At 45.5% G+C, this 22,322-nt stretch overlaps 1 protein-coding gene across 1 annotated transcript; it reads left to right on the top strand.

The window, feature by feature from the left end:
• Positions 1-718: 718 nt before the first annotated feature.
• ENTPD8 (ectonucleoside triphosphate diphosphohydrolase 8) lies at positions 719-22,183 on the top strand. Its single transcript, XM_020981792.2, is given in 11 exon segments — positions 719-855; positions 14,308-14,446; positions 14,659-14,776; positions 15,402-15,552; positions 16,540-16,699; positions 16,812-17,042; positions 17,300-17,525; positions 17,528-17,562; positions 18,517-18,627; positions 20,043-20,177; positions 20,709-22,183. Coding segments are annotated over 10 exon segments (1,485 nt in total). The 5' UTR covers positions 719-855; positions 14,308-14,320; the 3' UTR covers positions 20,901-22,183.
• The last annotated feature ends 139 nt before the right edge of the window (positions 22,184-22,322 follow it).

Here is a 22,322-nt window from a genome sequence, read left to right as displayed (position 1 = left end):
ATTCTCACCTAGGGGAGGAGGAGGGGGAAGGGAAGGAAAGGGAATGGGGGGGTGAGGGGGGGGGCTGAATCTTGAGCCCACTTCCTTTAGCACATGAATTTGTATTAGTTTCTCAGATTAGCCAGTGGATACTTTGAAAGGTAGAGATCCAGACCGATATGGCCTTGAGGGAAGGGAGGAGTGATAGATTAAAGGAGGTAGAAGGGCTGGGGAATTTACAAAATTCCAAGTTGAATCTAGTCCAATACCTCATTTTATAGATGAGAAAATTTAAGGCCTAGAGAGATTAAATGATTTGCTCAAAGTAACAGAATAGCATAGTTAGGATTTGAACCCAGGCCCTCTAATCCAAATCCACGGCTGTTTTCCAGTATGCCCCACTGCCTGATTGAGAGCAGTTCTTGGATGATAATTCCCACCCTACCTACCTTCCAGGGCGCATCCTCAACCTCCTCTAGGTTGCAATTTCTCCAGGGATCAGTCTCTCCCCCCACTCTCGCCTCCATATCCTGGCACACCTGGGGTTAATGCTGGGCCCAAACCTGGGCACAAGGGGAGGGCTTGGTTGAGTAAATAGCCATGTGAAGGGTGAGTCCAGGCCACTGGTGTTCTGTGAGGGCTGGGCCTCCACTCTGGCTGGGCCTCTGCTACTGGAAAGGTGATTGGCCCGGAGAGGTGGAGGGGAGGGGAGGAAACTGGAGGAGACTGATGACTGGGATCAGAGTGAGCTGCGTAGCTGATAAAGGAGCCATCCAGTCCCAGGTCCTGTCCTAGACCAGGTGCCCTGCCTGACAAACATGTTCTCCTCCAAGTTCCTATGAAACCCTCTGGCCTCTCCCACACAGCCTAGTCCAGGTAAGCAGGGGTAGGAGGGGGGTTTGGGGTGGACCTGAAGGCAACAGGGAGGGCAGGTGCCAGGCAGGGAGGAATGGCATTATTTTGACTCCAGTGGGCACAGAAGCCCTGCATAGATTTGGGGGAGGGGGCAAAGGATAAAGCCCAGGCTGGGTTTAGGGTTGTCTCCTGATGTTTCCAGACTGTACCTTTCCTGGTTGTCTTAAGGAAGATCTGTCACCTTAGATCCCCATCCCTTGTTGCTAGCTCAGAGATATGGCATATGGTTGGGCTATAATAGCCGCTGACCCCACCTTGCACTGGTAAAAATGGACAGACAGTACAGATAGACAGATAGCTGGACACCTAGACCTGAGCTGGGAAGCACAGGTCTTCACAAGAGGATTCACCCTTTCCCTTGCTCTCCCCACCCCCAATCCAGTCCTTTTCAAACCCCATCCCCTTTCCCATTCCTTCCAGATAAGCAAGAGTATACCAGCGGTACTTGGTTCTCAAAGCAGGAGTCCATGCACGGCCAGCTGCTAGTAGCACCTTCCAGGGGCTGAGGGCTGGCTGCCTAGAAGAGGTACTATGGAAGTCATGCATTCTGTGAGGTGGGAGTGGGGGGCAAATGAAACCAGCAGGTGCTAGTAGGCAGAACTAGTATAGATCTGAGGTAGGCAGAAGATTAGGATGGGTAAAGGAAAAGACATGCACTGCTCTCATCTCTCCAGGTAAAGTAAGGAAAGAGAGAGATAAAGTCAGTACCAAGAGTCCTGGTATGTTCTAGGGTGGCCAAGTGAAAGGCAGAGGGGAACCAGATGAAAAAGTTCATCTGCTCAGCCCCAAGAGAGGCTGGGAAACTACCCTTTAAGTTGATTGTTCTTCCACATCCGTTTACCACCTTCAGTCCCATCCTAAGCCCACAGTCCTTTGATGTAGCTCTCAGAATGCCCAGAATTTCACAGGCCTAGAACTTTTACCCCTCCCCCTCTCCCACCCATTGGCAGCCTTGACTGGGGTGAGGGGGGGGGGGATCAGTAAATGAAGTTCATCCAAGAAGGGCAGAGATATCAAAGGTGCATACCTGGGTTGACTGAACTCATTGGGATCCAGCCACCCCAAGTGCTCTGATATCTTGGGGATTGAGGACGGCCATGGAAGAAGATGGTGTTTGGGTCGCTAGAATTGAAGAATCAGGCTGAGTAGAGATTAGAAGTTTCTAACTTCAATCTCTCTTCCCCCCAAATCCTTCCTGTTGCAGTATTCCCACCCAACTCATGGCCAGGGACTATGGAACACCGTATATAGAGTGCTGAACCTTAAAGTCAAAAAGAGTTCAAGTCCCACCTTTGACAATACTATCAAGATTGCCTTTTTGGGGGTCACAGTTTCCTCATCTGTAAAATGGGGATAATAATTCCTAGCTGCTATGAGGTTGAAACAGATAGTATAAGTAAAATGTTTTTCAAACTTTAAAGTGCTATATAAATGTCAGCTAATGTCATTCCCTGAGGGGCCTCCCTCCCAAGTCTTTAGCTGATCTCTGTGAACATTCATATGACTTAATAAAAATAACTAGCATTTACATAGTGTCTTAAGGTTTGCAAATATTATCTCATTTAATACTCACAACAATTCTGGGAGGTAAGTGCTATTATCATCCCCACTTTACAGATGAGAAAACTGAGGTAGGCAAAGGTTAAGTGAGTTGCTTCTTGTCATAGGGCTAGTAAGTGACTGAGTCTAGATTTGCACTCAGGTGGACCTGACTCCAGGTCCAATGTTCTATCCACTGTGCCAGCTAGATATCATTTAGTTTGACTCCAATATCTTGCAGTCCTATTAGGTAAAGTTTCGTTTGTTTTGCTTGATATTCAATCTGGCAGTAACCTATTTTTCAAGCCTTTTCTCACACGATTTCCCTCCACAGACTTCATGTTTTAGCCAGCCTAGAGCACTCACTCTCCCTCAAACACACCCTGTCACCTCGTACCCTTCCCTCTCCGATACAATCCAGTCTCTCTCTGCCTGCACTCTTTGCCTCCCCCTTCTGCTTTCCCCTATGGAGCACCTACCCATCCTTCGTGGGCCACCTCCTCCATGAGGCCTTCCCTGATTACAGTGTGAAATTATTTAATCCTCCTCAGACCTCACATAGCACTTCATACCTCTCTCATGTATAGTTACCATGTATGATTTTGAAATGTGGTTGTGCATGTGTCAAGTCCCTGTTCTGGGAAGACAAGAGGGGCTGTCTATATCTAGACTTTGAGTCTCCCCCAGTACTAAGCATTACACCTTGGACACAGTAGATGTTTGATACCTTTTGCTGGACTGAATTGAACTTCATTATACAATTTAGATCAGGTTATTTTAGAAACTACATCAAGATTGTTTTTATTTAAGATACGCTAATGTTTGGAAGCATTTTCATGTCTCTTGGGGATGGCATTTCTGATAGCAAATCTGAGAAAATATGTTAAAATAATTAGGGCAGCAAGATGGTGCAGTGGATGGAATGATGGGTCAGGAAGCCTCCTCTTCATGAATTCAAATCCACTTACTAGCTGTGTGACTCTGGGCAAGTCACTTAACCCTGTTTGCCTCAGTTTCCTTGTCTGTAAAATGAGCTGGAGAAGGAAACGGCAAACTACTCCAGTGTCTCTGCCATGAAAACCCCAAATGGGGTCAGGAAGAGTCGGAGAAGACTGAGGAATGACCAACAACAACAACAATTATAATAATCATAACAATTCACATCTGCGGGGCACTTTAAGGTTTGTAAATCAATTTTCCCCCAATAACTGTATGAGATAGGCCTGGTTCACTTAACCACTTTAGAAAAATTAAACAGGCTTGTCACAACAGATTCTAGGCTACATCCTACAAAGGGGTCTTTATAGATTATTCAAAAAATTTGTAGAGAAGTACGTGTCAGGATGGGCCTGCGCATTTAGTGAATCTGTAGGGACTCTTATTTAACCTGAAGGCCACCCCTTACCTACTACCTTCCAAAGCAAGGACTTCATGGATCGATGTTGGGGCAGCAGCGATTTTGGGGCAGCAGAGGTGGTGGTGATGGTGGGGCGTTCAGTAAACCTGCATAAGAATTACATCTTTATTTCAATATAATTGGTTTCCTTTGTCATCCTACATATTTCATGTTAAACATTTTAAAACGGTCTATAAACTTCCTCAGACTGTCGGAGGGATCCCCAATGTAAAATAGATTAAGAAACTCTGACCCAAAGGATTCCCAGCAAACAGACCTGCTCAGTGGCAGCTCTCAAACTGGATTTCCATCTCTCCAGAGATGTAACTTGATCATGGCAGTACCCGAAATTAGAGTAACTTTATTTGGTAAAATTATTGCACTCATTTGAAGGATTGGGAGGACTCAGTTAGTTTGGACATCTTTCTTTCTCCAAACTAGAAATGGCTTAGATACAGGTTAATGTAAATTGAATAAAACTTTCTGACAGACTAATACCTAAACCCAGAGTACTGCTTAAGTTTTGATGCTTTTTCTTCAACATTTAAATAAACACTTTAAATGCTGATTGTTTGGGGGTAGCAGTGGTGGTTTTCTGGACCCAAGGTAGCCAAACCTTCTACAAATATCAATGTTGACCTAGGGATGTATCTTCTGTCAATGGTTTAATTTTTAAAATTTAATTAAAAAAATTTTCAATTGCCAAAAATTTATTTTCTCTCTATCTTATTCTGCCCCACTGGGCAAAACAAAAACAAAAACAAAAACAAAACAACTTTTGTTAAAAATATGCACAGTTAAGCAGAACAGATTCCCAAATTGCTAGTGACTTCTTGTTTACTGGTGAGATAAAGAAACTGTAATCTGGATTCTCCAGGCAACTTTTAAAGGTCAGGTCACTGCTCCAGAGGGCACAATGTGGCCCTTGTCAACACTAGCCTGCCTATTAAGGTGATAGACAATGAGAAAGACTCTTGGCTGAAAATGATGGTGAAATTCTGTCTTCCTGATGAGAAATAAGTCATTTTATAGCTCTAGAGCTGGAAGGGACCTCGGCTGCCATCTAGTCATTTTCAAACCATATCTACCCTCAGAGGCAGCTAGCTAGCACACAGAGACCCTGACCTGGAGTCAGGAAGCCACTGTTTTCCTCAGTTTCCCCATTTGTAAAATGGAGATAATAATAACGCCCAAAAGTTGTGACGATCTAATGAGATCATGAGATAATAAGATATGCGATGGTAATGAGACAAATGAGATAATAATTGTCAAGTGCTTTGCAGTGTCTGGCACATGTTATTGTTGTTCAGGTGTCAATACTGTCCATGGGGTTTTCTTGGCAACTGATACTAGAGTGGTCTGCCATTTCCTTTTTTCTCTCTTGGGCGGGGTGGGGGTTGCAGTTGGGTTTAAGTGACTCTAGTGCCCCACCATTTCCTTCTTCAGGGGATTAAGGCAAACAGGTTAAGTGACTTGCCCAGGGTCATACAACTAGTGGGTATCTGAGGCCAGATTTGAACTCAAGTCTTCCTGACTTCAGACCCAGAGTTCTTTCCACTGATCTATCTAGCTGCCCTTTCCACAGGAAGTGCTATATAAATGCTGACTATTAGTACTACTACACGATGATGCACATTCCTCTGCACAGGAAGCCTGGAGTGCAAGCGCCATCCTGGACACTTCTCCCTTCCTTGACCCCCAAACCCCATAACAGAGTTATTTTAGACACCATAAGAGGTAGTGTGGCTTAGTGGATAGAGGGCCAGCCTCAGAGTTGAGGAGAACTAGGTAAAGTGCTGTCTTTGACTCCTGCTAGCTCATGGCAAGTCACCACCTCTCAGTATTCTAGGTAACTCTCTAAGTCAATAAGATACCTAGGATCTGACACTTTGCCTTGGTTCAAGGAGTTTCCACTTTGGTAGATCCTTGGATTGATGATATCATAGATTGAGACCTAAAAAAATAAGTAAATAAATGAAATTCCCTCACTCCAGCATTATGACAGGGTTACCCCTGGCCCCTTAGTGGCAGTGGGGCTTGTGACTCTGAGTTAGGAATAAATACTTGAATTCAAATTCCACATTCTGACATTTATCTGACCTTGGGCAAGTCATTTAACTTTTCAGGGCCCCAGGCCACTCTATAAGATTATAAATCACAGAGCAGAGATACATATGTGTCAGGGGCAGGACTTGAACCCAGGTCTTCTTGGCTTTGAGGATAGCTCTCCATGCACTGCTTGCATGCAGCCTTTCATCAACATTCTGTATCCCTGACTCCTGGACACCAATATTATAACAGGATTATTCTTAACACCAGAATCTTAATAGGCTGTTTTCTTATTATACTGTCTAGTGTTCAGTTGAAATATGACACATGAGGAAGAAAGGTCTGTGTCTCCTGGATCCCCAGCTGGGCCTGAAGCCCTGGGTGCTGACTCAGGGCTATGTCAAACCCTCTGGAATAGGGATGGTTTAATGGAAGCCATGGAAAGAAATATTGCTCCCAGAAGTACACAGCCAGAGAGGGTGAAATATGAGGGGGCCATACCAGGGGCTGAATCTAAAGACTTCCCTAGAGCCTCTGACTGGCCAGCCAGGCTTTCTGTGAGTTCAAGGCTGGCTGGTCTTAGCTATATCTCTTAGGGGACAGAACCCAAACTGGCTGCCCCTCAGCCAGCCAGTCAGTCAGTCAAACCATTAGCATTTAAGAAGCACCTAAGATATAAAGAGACAAGGACAGTCCCTGTCCTTGAGGAGTCCACAATCAAATGAGGGAAACAACAGGCATAAATGAGGGAAACAAACAAGATAAATAGGAAATAAATAATGAGGGAAGGCACTACATTAAGAGGAATTGGAAAAGGCTTCCTGTAGAAGATGGGACTTTAGTTGGGATTTAAAGGAAGCCAGGGAGGTGACTAGGTAGAGCAGAGAAAGGGGAGTGTTCCAGGAGTGGGGAACAGCTGGGAAAAATGCCCAAAGCTGAGAGGCAGAATGTCTTGTTCGTGGAATAGCCAGGAGGTCAGTGTCACTGAATCAGAGTATGTGATGGAAGGGAAGATGTAAGATGTCTGGAAAGGTGGTGGTGAAGGTGCAGGTGTATGTAGGTCTTTGAAAGCCAAATAGTGGATTTTATATTTGATCCTGGAGGTGATAGGGAGCCATGGGAGTTTATTGAGTTGAGGGTGGGAGATGGCATGACTGGATTGGTGCTTTAGGAAAATTACTTTAGTAGTTGAGAATGGAGAATGGACTACAGTGGAGAGAGACTTGTGACAGGGAGACAACCTGCAAGTTATTGTAATAGTCCAGGTGTGAGGTCATGAGGGCCTGAACCAGAGCTGAGAACAGGGTGTATTCAAGAGATATTGCTGAGATGAAATTGATAGGCCTTGGAAATAGATTGAATATGGAGGATGAGAGTGAGGAGTTGAGGATGATACCTAGATTTGGAGACTGAGAAGATAGATAATGGTTCCCTTGGCAGTCACAGGGAAGTTTAGAAGTGGGAAGAATTTAGGGGGAAAGATAATGAAGAAATAAAGTTTTAGACATGTTGAATTTAAGATGTCTGCTGGACATCTAGTTTAAGACATCTGAAAGGCAGTTGGAGATGCCAGAATGGAGGTCAGCAGAGAGGTTGGGGCAGGATAGGTACATCTGAGAATCATTAGCATAGAAACGGTTGTTGAATCTTTGGGAATTGATGAAATTACCAAGTGAAGTAATAGGGAGAAGAGGGTCCAGGACAGAGCCCTGTGGGACCCTGATTAGTAAGCATGACTTGGATAAGGATCCAGCAAAGGAGTATGAAAAGCAACAACTCAGAAATGTAGGGGAACCAGGAGAACCAGGTGTTTCAAAACCCTAGGGAGAAGACAGCGATCAACAGTGTCAAAGGGTGATGAAAGGTCAAGAAGAATGAGGATTTCAAAAAGACAACTGGATTTGGCAATTAGAAAATCATTGGTAACTTTGCAGAAAACAGGAGTTAAGGAGAGAATGAGAAGAGAGGGAGTGAAGGCACCTTTTTGTAGATGGCCTTCTCAAGGGGTTTAGCCATAATGGGCAGAAGAGATCTAGGAAGATAGTAGGGAGGGAAGGATCAAATGAGGATTTTTTGAGGAAGAGGGAGATATGAGCATATTTGTAAACAGTAGGGAAAGAACCAGTGGATAGGGAGAGGTTGAAGGTCAGTAATAGAGTGGGGATGACAGAGGAGGCAATCTGTTAGAAGAGAGAGGATGGAATGGAATTGCTTGTACAGGTAGAGTGGTTTGTTTTGACAAAACATAGAGCCACCTCTTTGTGTGAGACAAGGGGGAAGGAGGAGATAGCGGCAGAGGGCATAGAAGGCACATTAGATAAGGAGGAAGGGGAGAAAAGAGAGCCCTGGATGAATGCTCTCAATTTTTTCAGTTAAAATATGAGGCAAAATTCTCAGTTGAGAGGGTATGGGGTGAAGGGACCATGAGAAGTTTGAAGAGGAATAAAAAGATGTAGAAGAGTTGCTGTCAAAAGTGGGGTGGTGAGTTGATAAGGAAAGTGCAGAGGGATTGTCTAGCATCAGCCAGGATCTAGTTGAGGTTGCATAAAACCAATTTTGAGTGGACCTAATTAGAATGATGATTGCGTGCTATCCCCCTCCCTCTTTGTTCAGTAGCACATGCATAGGAGTGAAGGCAGTATATGTTGGGAGTATTCCAAGGCTGAGGCTTAGCAGAGTACACTCTTTGATATCATAGCAGGGCCAGGGATTCAAGAGAAGACAGCAGTGTTGAGTTGAGTTAAATTGTTTTACCAAGGGGTCAAGATGGGGAAAGGAGAAGAGAGTGGTAAGGGTAATACCTGAGGAGAGAACTGAAGTTGAGGTATTGGAGGCCACAGAGTGGAAGGAGAAGGGGTTTAGTAGGAAAAGACAGAGAGAGGTGGAAAGTCGGAGTTAGTGATCAGATCAGGGAACTTCACAGTTCTTGAACTTGGAAGTGGTTCTTGTGGGAATGATGGCAACCTCAAAGACATTCATGTTGCCGAAGTGTTGTGGAGGAGTAAGTCAGGGGAAATGAGTAGCTGAAGAACTGAGAAGTTAGAGTGTTTGAGGGAGAGTCAATATGTAGGTTGAAGTACCCTAGTATGAGGGCAGGAGTTGAGTGAGCCAGGTACTGAACTGCTTGAGGAAGGAAGGGGATTGTTGCCGAGGAGTGTAGACAACAACTACCAGCATTTTAATTGGGTGGAATATGTGGATTGTAGGGACATCAAAGAAGGAGAGTCTACAGAGTAACAGAGTAACGGAGGTAGGAGGAGAACCTAGAAGTGGCAGTGGGGAGCAAGGGGTATTCCAATTCTCCCACTTCGACCAGGGAGCTGAGGGGAATAAGTGAAAGTGTAGTCGTACTGGTAAGGGTTTCTAGGGAGACTGTGTCATCAGAAGGGAAGCCAGGGCTCTCTTACTGGCAGAAGATGGAAGAAGAGAGAGAGGAAAAGATTTAAGATAAAGGCAAGTTTGCTGCCTATGTAACAGGCACTCCAGGGGTACAGTACAAGGGTGGGTGGTATTTGGGTCTCTGGGGTGGAAGGAAATAAGCAGTTGGGTGGTGGGAGATGGTGAATGGGGTTTGGAGGATGACCTACTGGGTTCAGAATCACCAGGATTTGAAGGTTATGACCGGGTTAATCGTTCGGTAAAAGGGACCTCACCTCTTCCTAGAGGAGGCTGGGGATCAGGCTAGAGACACACACAGCCCAGGATGGCAGGCACTTGGTCAGACAAGACTGGAGATTAAGCAGGAGACAGAACAGCAGAAGGAAATAGCCACTCCAACCCACCTTTCCCGCCAGCCAACTGTCATCAATAACTATTTTATTAAGCCCTTTCTAAGTGCCTGGCATTGTGTTAGGCACTGAGGCTTCCAAGAAAAGCAAAAACAATCCCTGCCCTCTAGGAATGATGGGAAACAATGCAAACAACTACCTACATACAAGGTATATACAGATCAGATGGCTGATAGTCACCAGGGAAAGCACTGCGGAGGGGAAAGGAGGGATAGGAAAGGGGAAAGGCCTCCTGCAGGTGAAGATGGGATCTGAGCTGATTCTAGAAGGGAGCCAGCAAAGCCCAAAGACACAAGTAAGGAGGGGAAGCTTGCCAGGCACAGAGAACAGTCATTTCGAAAAGTCGCAGGGGCTGGGAGGTGATGCGTCGTGTGTAAGGAACATGGGGAAAGCGGGTGCTGCTGTATCATAAAAAACGGAGGGAAGTAAAGTGTAGGAATCACGGAATGGTGAGATGGGACTGAGTTATGAAGACTTTAAAATGCCAGATAGGATCGTGATCCCAGAGGTAATTGGGAGCCACAGCAGCTCAGTGAGCAGTGGAATGATGCGGCAGCTGAGGAGAGGTTGGATTGGAGTGGGGAGAGATTTGAGGCAGCGGGTCCGAAAGGCTATTTGTAATACAGTAGTTCAGGAGTGAGGGGATGAAAACCTGCATCAGGGTGGGCTCTTCTCTGATTTCCTACATGGTTTGGCTCAGGGGAAATGAACCCCAGAGACTCTGGATTCCCTGCCTCCAGCTAGGCTGAGAATGGGGAGAGGTTTGTTTTGCAGAAACTCTGGGAAGCTGGGAATGCTGTAACCCAGAATGAGGCAGAAGCATGGCCTGGAGCTGGTTTAGAAATAACGTAGGGGATGCCAAGAAGGGAGGCATGGATGAAATCATGTTCAGAAAATAACAAATGAAAGGAACCAGCAGAAAGGCAGCATGGTGTAGTGAATAAACAGCTGGTGTCGGAGTCGGGAAGATCTGGGTTCAAGTCTTGCCTTGGGCACATGCTGATTGGGTGACCCTGAGCCATCACTTAGTCTAACTGTGCCCTAAGCAGGTCTCCAAGACAAGTTGCAGAAAGGGTGCCAACTTGCATCAACAGAGAGATTTTTCCTTGTGGGGGGTTCCCTATGCCAATGAAATCACAGATTGTTTCCAGCCCTAAAGATAGGAGACTAGAAGGCTGAGGATGTCTATCTTCCTATCTATGAAGTAGTGGAGGAGGACTTTTCACCAGTTGTCCTCCATATTCACAGAGAACCCAAGCTAGAGACCGATGTTTATCAGAAATTTCAATTATAATCACGGAAAGACTTTCCAGCTCACTAGGGGATAAAACTTTGAATGCATAATTGAGGAAAACCTGGGGGCTTCTTCTCTTGGAGATCTTTAAGAAGGGCACAGATGATAATGTGCCCCAGGTACTACGTGAAAGTAAAAGAAATAAAGAACAACCACTTTTTGGGTCATTAGCTATTTTAAAAAGCAAGGAAATGGAGTTGGAATATTGCCTTTTTTTTTCCACCTTAGAAATGTGCAGCAACAGTGTCCATGAGCCAAGAGAATGAGTGGAAGTTGAATTTCTTAGAAATAAGGAGTCTAAAATTTCATTTCTGATTGCAACATAGAAAACAAGCTGCTTCAGCCTTCTATGACGTCCCGATAGAGGGAGGAGACAGAGAGACACAAAGTCCAAAGCCAGCTTGCCTGGGTCCAGTCTTCTCTCTGCTTCGCATTCGAACTCTGTCTACTCAGCCCCTTACCGTAAGGCCGGCAGCCTAGGCAAGTTGAGACTTGAATCTTCCTGAGTCCTGAATTTTTCCCTGAGGTAGAAGTCAATACAAGTCAAACTCTGTGCTACTTTTCAGAGTGACAATAAAATCCACATTTCTGAGGACCCCAGTAGAGACTCCATCCAATAATTACAGGCATCATGGCATCAGAGTAGATAGAGGAACTGACCTTGCAGTTTGCCACACTTGGGCTCCAGGTCTGTCTCTGGTATGTACTAACCCCGTGAGCACCAGCAAATTATCTAACCTCTCAGGGCCCCAGGTGACTTTCTAAAACTAGAAATGACCGAGGAGTTGTGCACATCTGCATTGATGGAGGGTGTTTTCATAATGGAAGTTTGACCAATGAAATCATAAGCCTAACCAAAAAACCAAAATCACACAACCATCATACCAGGAAAAGCCATGTATAAAATACCAAGTTCAGTGATTCCAGGGAAGCAAGATGAATTGAAATGGAACAAAATTTCTCCCCAAAACTACAGGTTAGAGAGAAGGAAGTTTTAGAAATCCCTAAGGAACAACAGCCATTTAAGAGTAAATTTCAGAGCAGTTAGGTGGTGCAGTGGATACAGCACCAGCCCCGGAGTCAGGAAGACCTGAGTTCAAACTGTGCCTTAGACTCTTAATAGCTTTATGACCCTGGGCAAGCCACTTAACCCCAATTGCCTTCTAAAAACAAAAAAGGAAATTTTGATTAGAAAGGTATGAAATTAGAAAATAACTTATATTACAGGTCTTTCATTCTTCCGGAGATCTTTCCCATTTAATCTCTGAATTTTTCCCTGTTTCCTTTTCTGTATCAATTTCTCTTTCTGCACTCTCCTCTTCCTATCATTCTGTCTATATCTTTTGGCTCCATCCATCCCCCCACCCCCCAGCATCTTTGTCTTCACAACTTTCTGGCTCTGTCTCTCTGTCTCTCTGCCTCCATCTCATGCTTTCTCAGCATCTCTCTGTACCTCCTATTTTCTCTCCCTCTTTCTTAAATTTTTCTTGGTCCCCCTGTGTTTCTCTTTTTCTCTCTCACACTCTGTACTCTCCTCTCTTTCACTGTGTCTCTGAGTCCCTGTCTATCTGTTTCTTTGTGTGTGTGTGTGTGTCTTTCTTACACACTACACACAAACATACATCCCCCATCTCTATTTCAGTTTCTCTCGCCATCCTTCTGTCCCTGTCTCTTTATCTCCATCTTACTTTGTCTCAGTTTGTTTCTCTGTGATCTCTTTCCACCCTTCAGGAGTAATCCTTCTTCCCCCCCTTCTGTTTGGCTTTTAAATCCCTTTGTGATAACCTGGCCTCATTCCATTCTTCTTACATTGTACTCTCCTTCATGTATTCAGTGATCTAGTGATACAAATCTCTCTGCTGTTCCCCTACTCTAGGTGTTTTCCCCAGCAGTTCCCCATTCTTGGAATTCCCTCCCTCCTCATCTTCACCTCCTGGCTTCCTTCAAATCTCAGCTAAAGTCCTGCCTTCTGCAAGAAGCCTTTACTGATCCCCCTTAACACTTGCTTTCCCTCTGACATTACTCCCAATTTGCTCTCTTCAGTGTACACAGTTGTTTGCATGTTCACTTCCCCACTAGACTGTGAGGTCCTTCAAAGTGTGGGCTGTCTTTTGTCTTTCATTGCATAGAAAATAGTAGGTACTTAATAAATGCTTTTTGACTGACTGACCTCAAGCTCTGAAGTCAATATATCTACAGAGTTTCATCATCCCCTTACCCTTTCACAATGCCCAAAGAAGGAATCAGGACAGGGATTATCATTGCCATTTTACTGATTGGGAACCTGAGATACAGGAAAGTTGAGGGAAGGACGTACTCAATAACAAGCCAACCAGAAAACGCTTTAGGTTGTAGTAATGACAATTGACTTTTTTTCTGAAGACCAGAACTTTGTAGCTCCTTATTTGTCAACAGTGCAGAGAATTTGAGTTTCTCTGCATTTCTATCAAGTTTCTCTGCATTTCTGTACCTGGATCCTTAAGGAAAAAGAATTATAGAATGTTAAAGCTTGGAAAGGACCTTGGAGACTATCTAATTCAACCCCCTAATTTTGCAAATGAGGAAAATGAGGCTCAGAGAGGGAAAGGAGTTTCCCCCAAGGGTCACACAGGATAAATAGCAGAGTCAGAATTTGAACCCAGTTCTCTGACTAATTTCAGCATTCTTTCCATTATAATACCACATTTCCTCAAACACTGCCCAGCTCTAATTCCTGTGTGAACCAATACTTCATGGATCCAAATAGCTGCTAGACAACTTGAACTTCACCTCCAGACCATATTATAATATACACTCAAGGTCTGATGGAGTTATCTGTAGTTGTAGAAAGGCAATATCACTTTTTGAGGGTCTATGGTAGCAGAATTGGAATTGTCCATAAGATGTAAGGATTCTCAATAAAGACAGATGATTCTCTATTTCAGGCAATAAAGTCCTGAGCCTTGTCTATTCACCAGCCTGAAGGTAGGAGGATTCCCATTTGTCCTCTCCGAGTTACTTCTGAGGGGCAGCTAGGTGGCGCAGTGGATAGAGCACTGGCCCTGGATTCAGGAAGACCTGAGTTCAGATCCGGCCTCAGACACATAACACTTACTAGCTGTGTGACCCTGGGCAAGTCACTTAACCCCAATTGCCTTAAAGAAAAAAATCATCAGAGTTACTTCTAAATCTGCAAGTTCAGGATGTAGTACAAGGGCTTGACCTGAATAACAGTGGCTGAGGGGGGAATTCTCTGGGAGAATCCAAGGCTTGGGAAGGGCAAGTCCTATTTGGGGAGAGTATAGGGGTGGCTGAACCCCCCAGGAGAAGAGGTTTGGCTGGGTCCTCAATGCTTCCTGTACCCCCAGATTTCAAGTGAACATGGGGCGCCCTCACAGAGACGTGGTCTTCAGTTTCCTCCTGGGAGCCGCAATAATATCAGGAATCATTGCCCTCATCCTCTTTCTTGTGGATGGCTCAGATGTCTTCGGGCTTCCACATGCCAAGGTAGGCCCTATCCTGCCATATTCTACCCTGCCCTATTTTCCCCTATCCTACTTTATCCCCATCCAACACACACACACACACACACACACACACATACACACACACACACACAGAGTCTATCTTTGGGGCTGCTATGAGAGATATCAGTATTTTTAGATCCAGTGAGTTACCTTAACAAAGCATCACTGACCTGTATCTCATGGCTCCACCAGTATGGGATGGTGTTCGATGCCGGATCTTCACACACATCTCTCTACGTCTACAAGTGGCCAGGAGACAAAAAGAATGGCACCGGCATCGTGAGCCAGGCTCTGTCCTGCAATGTGGAAGGTCAGTTTTGGCTGCACACACAAGCACCAAAAGTATGGATTCTGTACCCAAAGTAGTTTATAATCTGACTCTTTGCAGGGATATTTTATGAACCCCTAGAATCTCAGGGGTGGAAGGGTCTAGTCCAAGATATGCTAGGACAGGCATGCCCTCTACTGCTTCCTCATGAGGGGTCTCTGCCTGTCTCTGTTTCTCCCTACCTGTCTTTCTGTACACCCTCTCTCTGTCTCTTTTTATGAGTTTCTCTCTATATTTGTCTTATTTTCTCTCTGAATTCCCCTATTCCTATGTCTCTGTTTCTCACTCTGTCTCTCTCTCCTTCCTTCCTTCCCTCCTCCCCCATCTCTCTCCTCTCTATCATTGTCTCTGTCTCTCTCATACACTTTCCCTCTATCTCTCTCTATTTCAATTTCTCTCTGCATACTTTTGCCTTTGTATCTCAGTCTCCATCTCACACTCTCTGTTTTGTCCTGTGATCTATGTCTGCTCTCCAGGGATATCTTTCTTTCCCACTTCAAACTTTGAAGCCAACACATGCAGAGGTCCACCATCACCCTTTCAGAAAGCAGGAATAAAGGGTTAAATTCTAGTAAAGATCCTAATTTCTAGGATTGTTATTTTTCAGGGCCTGGGATTTCTCATTATGGCGATGACCCAGCAAAGGCTGAGGAGAGCCTGACGACTTGTATGGAGAAGGCACTGGCCCTGATTCCAGAAGACAAGCACCAGGAGACTCCTACTTTTCTTGGGGCCACAGCAGGAATGAGGCTTCTGAGGTTGCTGGGAATTCTGCATGGGTGTGGGGAGCAGGGTGGGAGAATCTATCTATTGGTGAGGCTGGGGAGACTTAAGAAGTATGGTTCTCTCAATTTATGGAAGGGCATCTCATAAGGGTAGGTAAAGAGGGTAAAAGTCCCTTTCCTCCTACTCCTCAAAGCAAGCAAAAGTGGCTGAATTTGAGATCAGGAACTGGAGTGCATGGGAATCTCAAGAGAGCCTAGGATGAATGATGAATGGAAGATGTCAGCTTCTTGAGCTCTTGGCTCGCCCCTGGGTGAAGGCAGAAGGAACATGGAGGCTCCCTTGCTGCTTCCTCTGGACCTTGTCCCAATTCCGTATTGAATTCCTTAGCGCCCCCCTCTCTGTTCCTCTGTTTCCCTAGTGTGCCCCTGATAGCTGTGTGGTTATGTAAGGGGAAAACTGAAGCCACAGCAGTTCACTCATCTCAAATTGGGTATTCAGTAAGAGTAAGCTGATTAGCCTTAGCCTGGTACAGTAAGAATACAGAATGGGAAGGCAAGAGACACCTGGGTTTGAATCCTAACTCTGATACTTATTAGTTAGTTGTATGACCTTGGGCAAGCCAGTTTCCCACTCTGATCTGTAAAGTGGGGATAATAATAGATGGAATTTGTACTGCATTTTCAAAGCACTTCCCTTATGGTATATCATATGATCTTCACTCACCACAACCTTGTGAAGAAGGGGTAATTGTTATCTTCGGTTTACAGATGAGGATATGAAGGCTCAGAGAAATTAAGGGATTTGCCCACGAATATATAGCTAGTCAGTATCAGAGGTAGGATCCCAACTCAGGTCCATCCTTAGCACTCCCTAACCTGACAGGATTGTTGTGAGGAAAACACTTTATAAACCTTAAAGCACTACAGAAATGGGAATTTTAGATAAAAAAACAAATCTTTCTGTGGAAGGGGTCTGCAGCCATCCAGAACTTCACTTTCTACCCCCCACACTACTTTCAGATTGAAGAATAGTTCCCAGGCAGATTGGATCTTTGAAGAAATCACCAAGGTCCTGGGCCAGTTCCCTGTCAATTTCCAGGGAGCCCAAATTCTGACAGGGAATGATGAAGCCTCCTTTGGCTGGATCACCATTAACTACGTCCTGGAGACCCTGGTGAAGGTGCCTTGGGAGATTGGGAGGGGAGGATTCTAGGGGCCCAAAGCCACAAGTGACTGGGAGGTCTGAGTCATTGGTGTACATGGGTCTGAATGACTGCTGTTTGGGGGGTCAGTACACCTTCTCAGGGGAGTGGATCCAACCCCCTATGGCTGAGATGGTGGGAGCCCTTGACCTAGGTGGAGCTTCAGCACAGATCTCCTTCCTTCCACTTGGCCCTGTTGTTGACCCAAGCACCAAGGCCACCTTCCGCCTCTATGGGCATGACTACAATGTCTACTCACATAGCTACCTGTGCTATGGACAGGATCAGTTGGAGAAACGGCTCCTGGCACGTTTGGTGCAGGTATGTATGAGGATGGGAGATGAAAGGGGTCAGAAAGAGAGGATGGAGTGTGGGACACAGGGTGAGTTTCAGAAACTGGGGTGGGGTCAACATTTCAGGCATCACTAAGCAGAGAAGGGAGAAATTTTAAGGGAAGGGGGACCTCTATTTTCATCTTTAGATTACAGTGGAGAGCAGGGATGAGTATCAAAGTTAAATCAAGATGGGATCTAGGTATTAAGGTAATGAATGATCTGGAGTGACTGCCTTCTCCCCAGACCAGCCCTTCTGAAGTGGTCCGGAACCCATGCTACCATGGAGGATACGAGGATACACTGTCTCTGGCTGACCTGTATGACACGCCTTGTATCCAGAGCTCCCAACACTCTAATTCTGCACAGAGCCTCAGGGTGGAGGGGCTAGGAAACCCAGAAGCTTGTTATGCTGCTGTCTATAGTCTCTTCAACTTCTCTGCCTGTCAGGGCCGGGAAGACTGTACCTTTGATGTATCTACCAGCCTCAGAAGCATGGCCAGTTCTATGTAAGATTCTCCCTTCCCTTCCTTCTCAAAGTTTTACCCTCCCCACAACTTCCACCCCAAACTTCCTCATAGCACAAGCAAAGGAAAAAAGAGAGAGGGAGGGAGATAGAGACAGAGAAAGAGATGAGGAGGGAGGAGGAGGAGAGAAGAAAAGAGGGAAGAAAGGAATGAAGATGGAAGGAAAAGAAAAAAGGAAAGAAGAGGAATAAAGAAAGAAAAGGAAGGAAGGAAGGAAGGTAGGAAGGAAGACAACAAAAAAATTCTGTAGGGAGGGAAAGGAAGCTTCTAGTCTTCACCAGCTTAGAGCCAGGGCCATTCACTTGGAGAATTCGATGGTGCTTGCAAAGGATCTATGAAGAAGTGAAATTCAGGAAGAGAGGATTTTCATTCTTGGAGGTAGCTAGGTTGGACCTTGACCCTACCATTTTCACTAAGTACTTTCAGCTCTGCTACTTATCACCTGTGATTAGACTAGCTGACCTCTGAGGATCCTTCCAGCTCTAAATCTATAATCCTGTGTTTGAAGAAGCCCTAAATTCAGCTAAGTTTATAAAAAGAGTAACTCTTGGAAGTGTTTGGATCCCAATGTTTTTGGTTCACAGAATAGACTCCCTCTGTATGCTGGAGGCATACAGTCCCAGTTCTCTGGTGAGGCCAACCACCCCAGCTTTCTCGTAACCATTTAACAAGCCCTCACATCCTGAAGGATTGCTCGAAGCCACTTTTCTTGCACAGAAGAAGCAAGGATGAAAGGTCAATAATTACTAGGATTGAGGATAATGGAGAAAGATTTTGAGTTTGTCTGATCCAGGGCCTCACTTTGGGTTCCCAGACCCAGGATTTGGGAATCCCCCAATTTCTGGCTCAGGCCATCCAGGACCCTGGAGTCTACTTTGTACAGGAAGGATGTACAGGAAGCAAGAGGGTTTTGAAAAAACTTTTTTTTCCTCCCAGGCATTTTCTGGATTCTATTACACTTTCCACTTCTTGAACCTCACAGGCGGCCAGTCATTGCACACTGTGAATTCGACCATTTGGGAATTCTGCCAAAAGCCCTGGAAACAGGTGAGAACTGCTACTTGCAGCCCCTCTGGGCAAATTCACAAAGTGCATCTTCTGGGACCTGACCTTTCCTTGGGAGCAGAATGCACACTGAACCATTATCATAGAAAGTTGGAAAAGATTTGAGAAATCTTTTCTAAGTGCTGAAACTTAAAAAGATTGAGTGATTCAACCCAAAGTCCCGTAGCTAGTTAGGGGCAGGGCAATAACTAGTCCTGAGATCTCATTTGCTCCCCGGTTATTTTAACTATCTGGCACTAAGACTTACATATATTGGTGCCTTTCTTATGTACTTAGCACGTTCTGCTGTGCATTGGAATTAGCTGTATTTCTGTCTTCTTTCTTCTACTATACTGCAAGGTTGATGAGGACAGGGACTGTGTCTTATTCTTCTATTCCCCAGAAAACTGACCTAGTGCTTTGAACATAGTAGGGAACATTGTTTGAAGATGGTCAGGCCTCCAGGTCATAATCCATATCTAGGACTAGGACTTGAAAGCCAATTTCATACATCATCAGCCCTGTAAGAAGTCTGCCTAGTCCAAGGGTAGGAAACCTGGAGCTCTAGGTTCTCAAGTGCAGCCTTTTGACTAATTCCAAACTTCACAGAACAAATTCCCTTAATAAAAGGATTTGTTCTGCAAAATTTGGACCCAGTCAAAAGGCCAACCAAAGGACCTAGAAAGCCACATGTGGCCTTGAAGCTGCAGGTTCCCCATCCCTGCCTGGTCCATTCCTCCTTGGCATCAGCAGGTCTGCACCTAACTCATCCAAGCTGCTACTCATCCCTCCTTTTCTTCCTGATGTCCACGACAGGGCTATCCTTTGCTAATCCCTATTGAATCTTTCAGTCTTAACAGTTGAGGCTCTTTACATCTGACCTCAGTCTCTCATTTTTTTCTGTTCTCTTTTCTTCATTGTTCCCCAGAAGCAGTTTAGCTCAACTGATCTGAGGCTCTTCCTTTTCTTTTTTTTGCCTAGGCAATTGGGGTTAAGTGACTTGCCCAGGGTCACACAGCTAGTAGGTGTTAAGTGTCTGAGGCTGGATTTGAACTCAGGTCTTCCTGACTCCAAGGCCAGAGCTCTAGTCACTGCACCACCTAGCTGCCCCACCTGAAGCTCTTTCTCCAGAACCTTGAAGGCCACTAAATTCCCTTTTGATGTTCTTTTTCACTTGAGTCAGTGTGGATATGATGAGAGAAAAGGCCCCCAGGAAGGGCTGGAAGCTCCAAGGTTAAGAGGACTCCCAGAAATCCACCTGCTTTCCTTTCTCAATAGTAGCTTCAGTTCCTTGGAGCTCTCCTTCCCCTTCCCTGCTCCTCATGCCACATCTAGCTCCTCTGGTTGTCAGTGGTGGTGATGAGAGAGAAGCCCTGGAACCTGGTGTTTTCTCCTACCCCAAACCATGGGGCCTGCAGGTGGAGGCCAGCTACCCTGAGCAGAAACAATGGCTGCACAGCTACTGTACTAATGCCATACATATCCTCATCCTCCTGACCAATGGTTACAAGTTTGATGATGGAACCTGGGGCAACATCCACTTTACCCAACAGGTGAGGGCTCCTACTCCTCAGCCCACCCATTCGCCTTTCTAGGAAAAGGCTGAATCTCCTTGTTGTCATCCAGCCCCTAAAGAAATAAGCATTTCTATGATGCCTACTTTGTGCCAGGCACTGTGCTAAGCACTTTATAAATAGTACCTTATTGGATCCTCACAAGTGGGCAGGGTGGGGCTGTTATTATCCCCATGGGGCTCTCCATTCACATGTGTGCAGTCACAAGGCACTGTCAACCCCTGGACATGGGCTTGCTGCCCACCGGCTTTAATAAACATGAGCATCATTTATTTTTCATGCCACCGTGTCCATCCATTACCTACAGGAATTCCATTGGTATAGGTCCAACTTGGGGACAGGCAGCAAACAGTGGCACAGATTACCCGAGCTCTGAGTAAATTTCCTCTGCTCACTAGTTCCACTGAAGCAGGCTGTGTATAGCTTCAGTTAACCACCTTGACTAAGGGTGTATCTTGTGTGCTTGCTGCAGGATGTCCTTGACCAAGCCCCTTTCTGTGTCTCTTCCAGGTTGCAGGCACAGACATTGGCTGGACCCTGGGCTACATGCTGAATGTGACCAACATGATCCCGACGGAGGCACCGGCTCTTCAGCGGACAGAAAGTCATAGTGTCTGGGTTGCTGGTGTCTTCTTTCTTGTCCTGACCATCGTAATGAGCATCGGGTCTGGCCTCACCTACTGTTTTTGGAGTCCTGACTAGGCCTCACACTCAAATCACAGTGATGAGCATCCTTGGGGTGGAACAAGAGGAGCTTGATTCTGAACTTCTGATAAACTGAAGACTGGTTCATTTAACTCCTGGGGGAACCCACTCCATCCAAGTCTAGGGACCTCAAAGTGTATGGCAGGGAACTTCTGTCTCTGACAGGCTTTTGAGCTTCTTTTTGGGCATCTTGACCATTGTGTTATATGTATGTTTTCTGTGGGTAACTCTAGACCTCAGTCATCTCTCTGGAAGGGACTGGGCTTGGAGTGATAGTATTTGAGTATGAGTTGAGGGAAAGAGTGGAAGTCTAGGGGCTGAAGTTGGGGTATGGGAGTGTGATTGTTGGGAGAGACCTGGGATAAGAGGAGAAATGGCAAGCTATCATGAACAAAGAACTTGATTGGAGGTTCAGGAGGCCTAACTCCTAGTGCTGCTTCTGCAATCACCCAATTGCATGACCAGGGTAAGTCTTTTCCTCTTTTGCAGCCTCAGTTTTTTCATCTATAAAATGAGGTTGGACTAGATGATTGATCACTGAGGTCTCTTCCAAGTCCTGTAATTATGTGGAAAATGACAGAATGATTGAGGGAGCTCTGATGTTCCAGAAAGGAATGACAACCAAGTGTCCCTGGAATGTGCACTTGTGCTTTATCAAAGGGGGGCTCCAGCCACCAAAGAGAAGCAGGAGGAACAACTTCAACAGCAGCCACACGCCTGGGTTCATCTCTGGCTTCGATATCACCCTGGAGCAGTCCTAGTCAAAGAGTTCCTCCCCAAGGATTTTTGTACTTGGTCCTCTCCCCCCATCCAGATCTGGTTGATCGTGTCCTATAGAACTTGCTGCTCATCCTTCTTCCCTCTCAGTCTCCCCTCCCCCACGCCCTCAGGTCCCAGCCTCTTGACCCTAGTGGGCTTTGATCTTTGCATATTGTCTTCCCCATTAGACTGTGAGCTCCTTGACAGCAGCAATTGTCTTTTGCCTCTTTTGTAACCTCAGCACTCAACACAGTGCCTGGCACATAGTGGGTACTTAGTAAATGCTTGTTGACTCACTAGAGACCTTGTTGACCCCTCAAACCTTCAAATCTGAGCCGCTTCATTCTGGCTGCTGTCCCGGGGACACAGCTCTCACCTATGGTCCAAAGCCCAAGCCTCTGACCCTGATGGGTATCCCAGGGATGCGCCCACCCCGCCACTCCTACCGTTCCTTCCGGTGGCTCAAAGTTTTGGGAAACGTGCTGTTAGTTTTATTAAAATTCCATTTGTTGGTTTCTAGACCTCAGAAGTTTCTTTCAGTTTGTGTTGGTAGGCTTTTGTTCTATCACACAACTCTCCAGTGATACCCTCTTCTTCCCTAAAACTGACATTTGAGATTGGGTGAGAGAGGAATAATTCATTGCAACAAGATCTTATTAA

Source organism: Phascolarctos cinereus, unplaced genomic scaffold (assembly GCF_003287225.1).
Source record: "Phascolarctos cinereus isolate Bilbo 61053 unplaced genomic scaffold, phaCin_HiC Scaffold_2;HRSCAF=192, whole genome shotgun sequence".
NCBI lineage: Eukaryota > Metazoa > Chordata > Mammalia > Diprotodontia > Phascolarctidae > Phascolarctos > Phascolarctos cinereus.
Note: the sequence above shows the minus strand (reverse complement) of the source record. Positions and strands in the feature narration are given on the sequence as shown.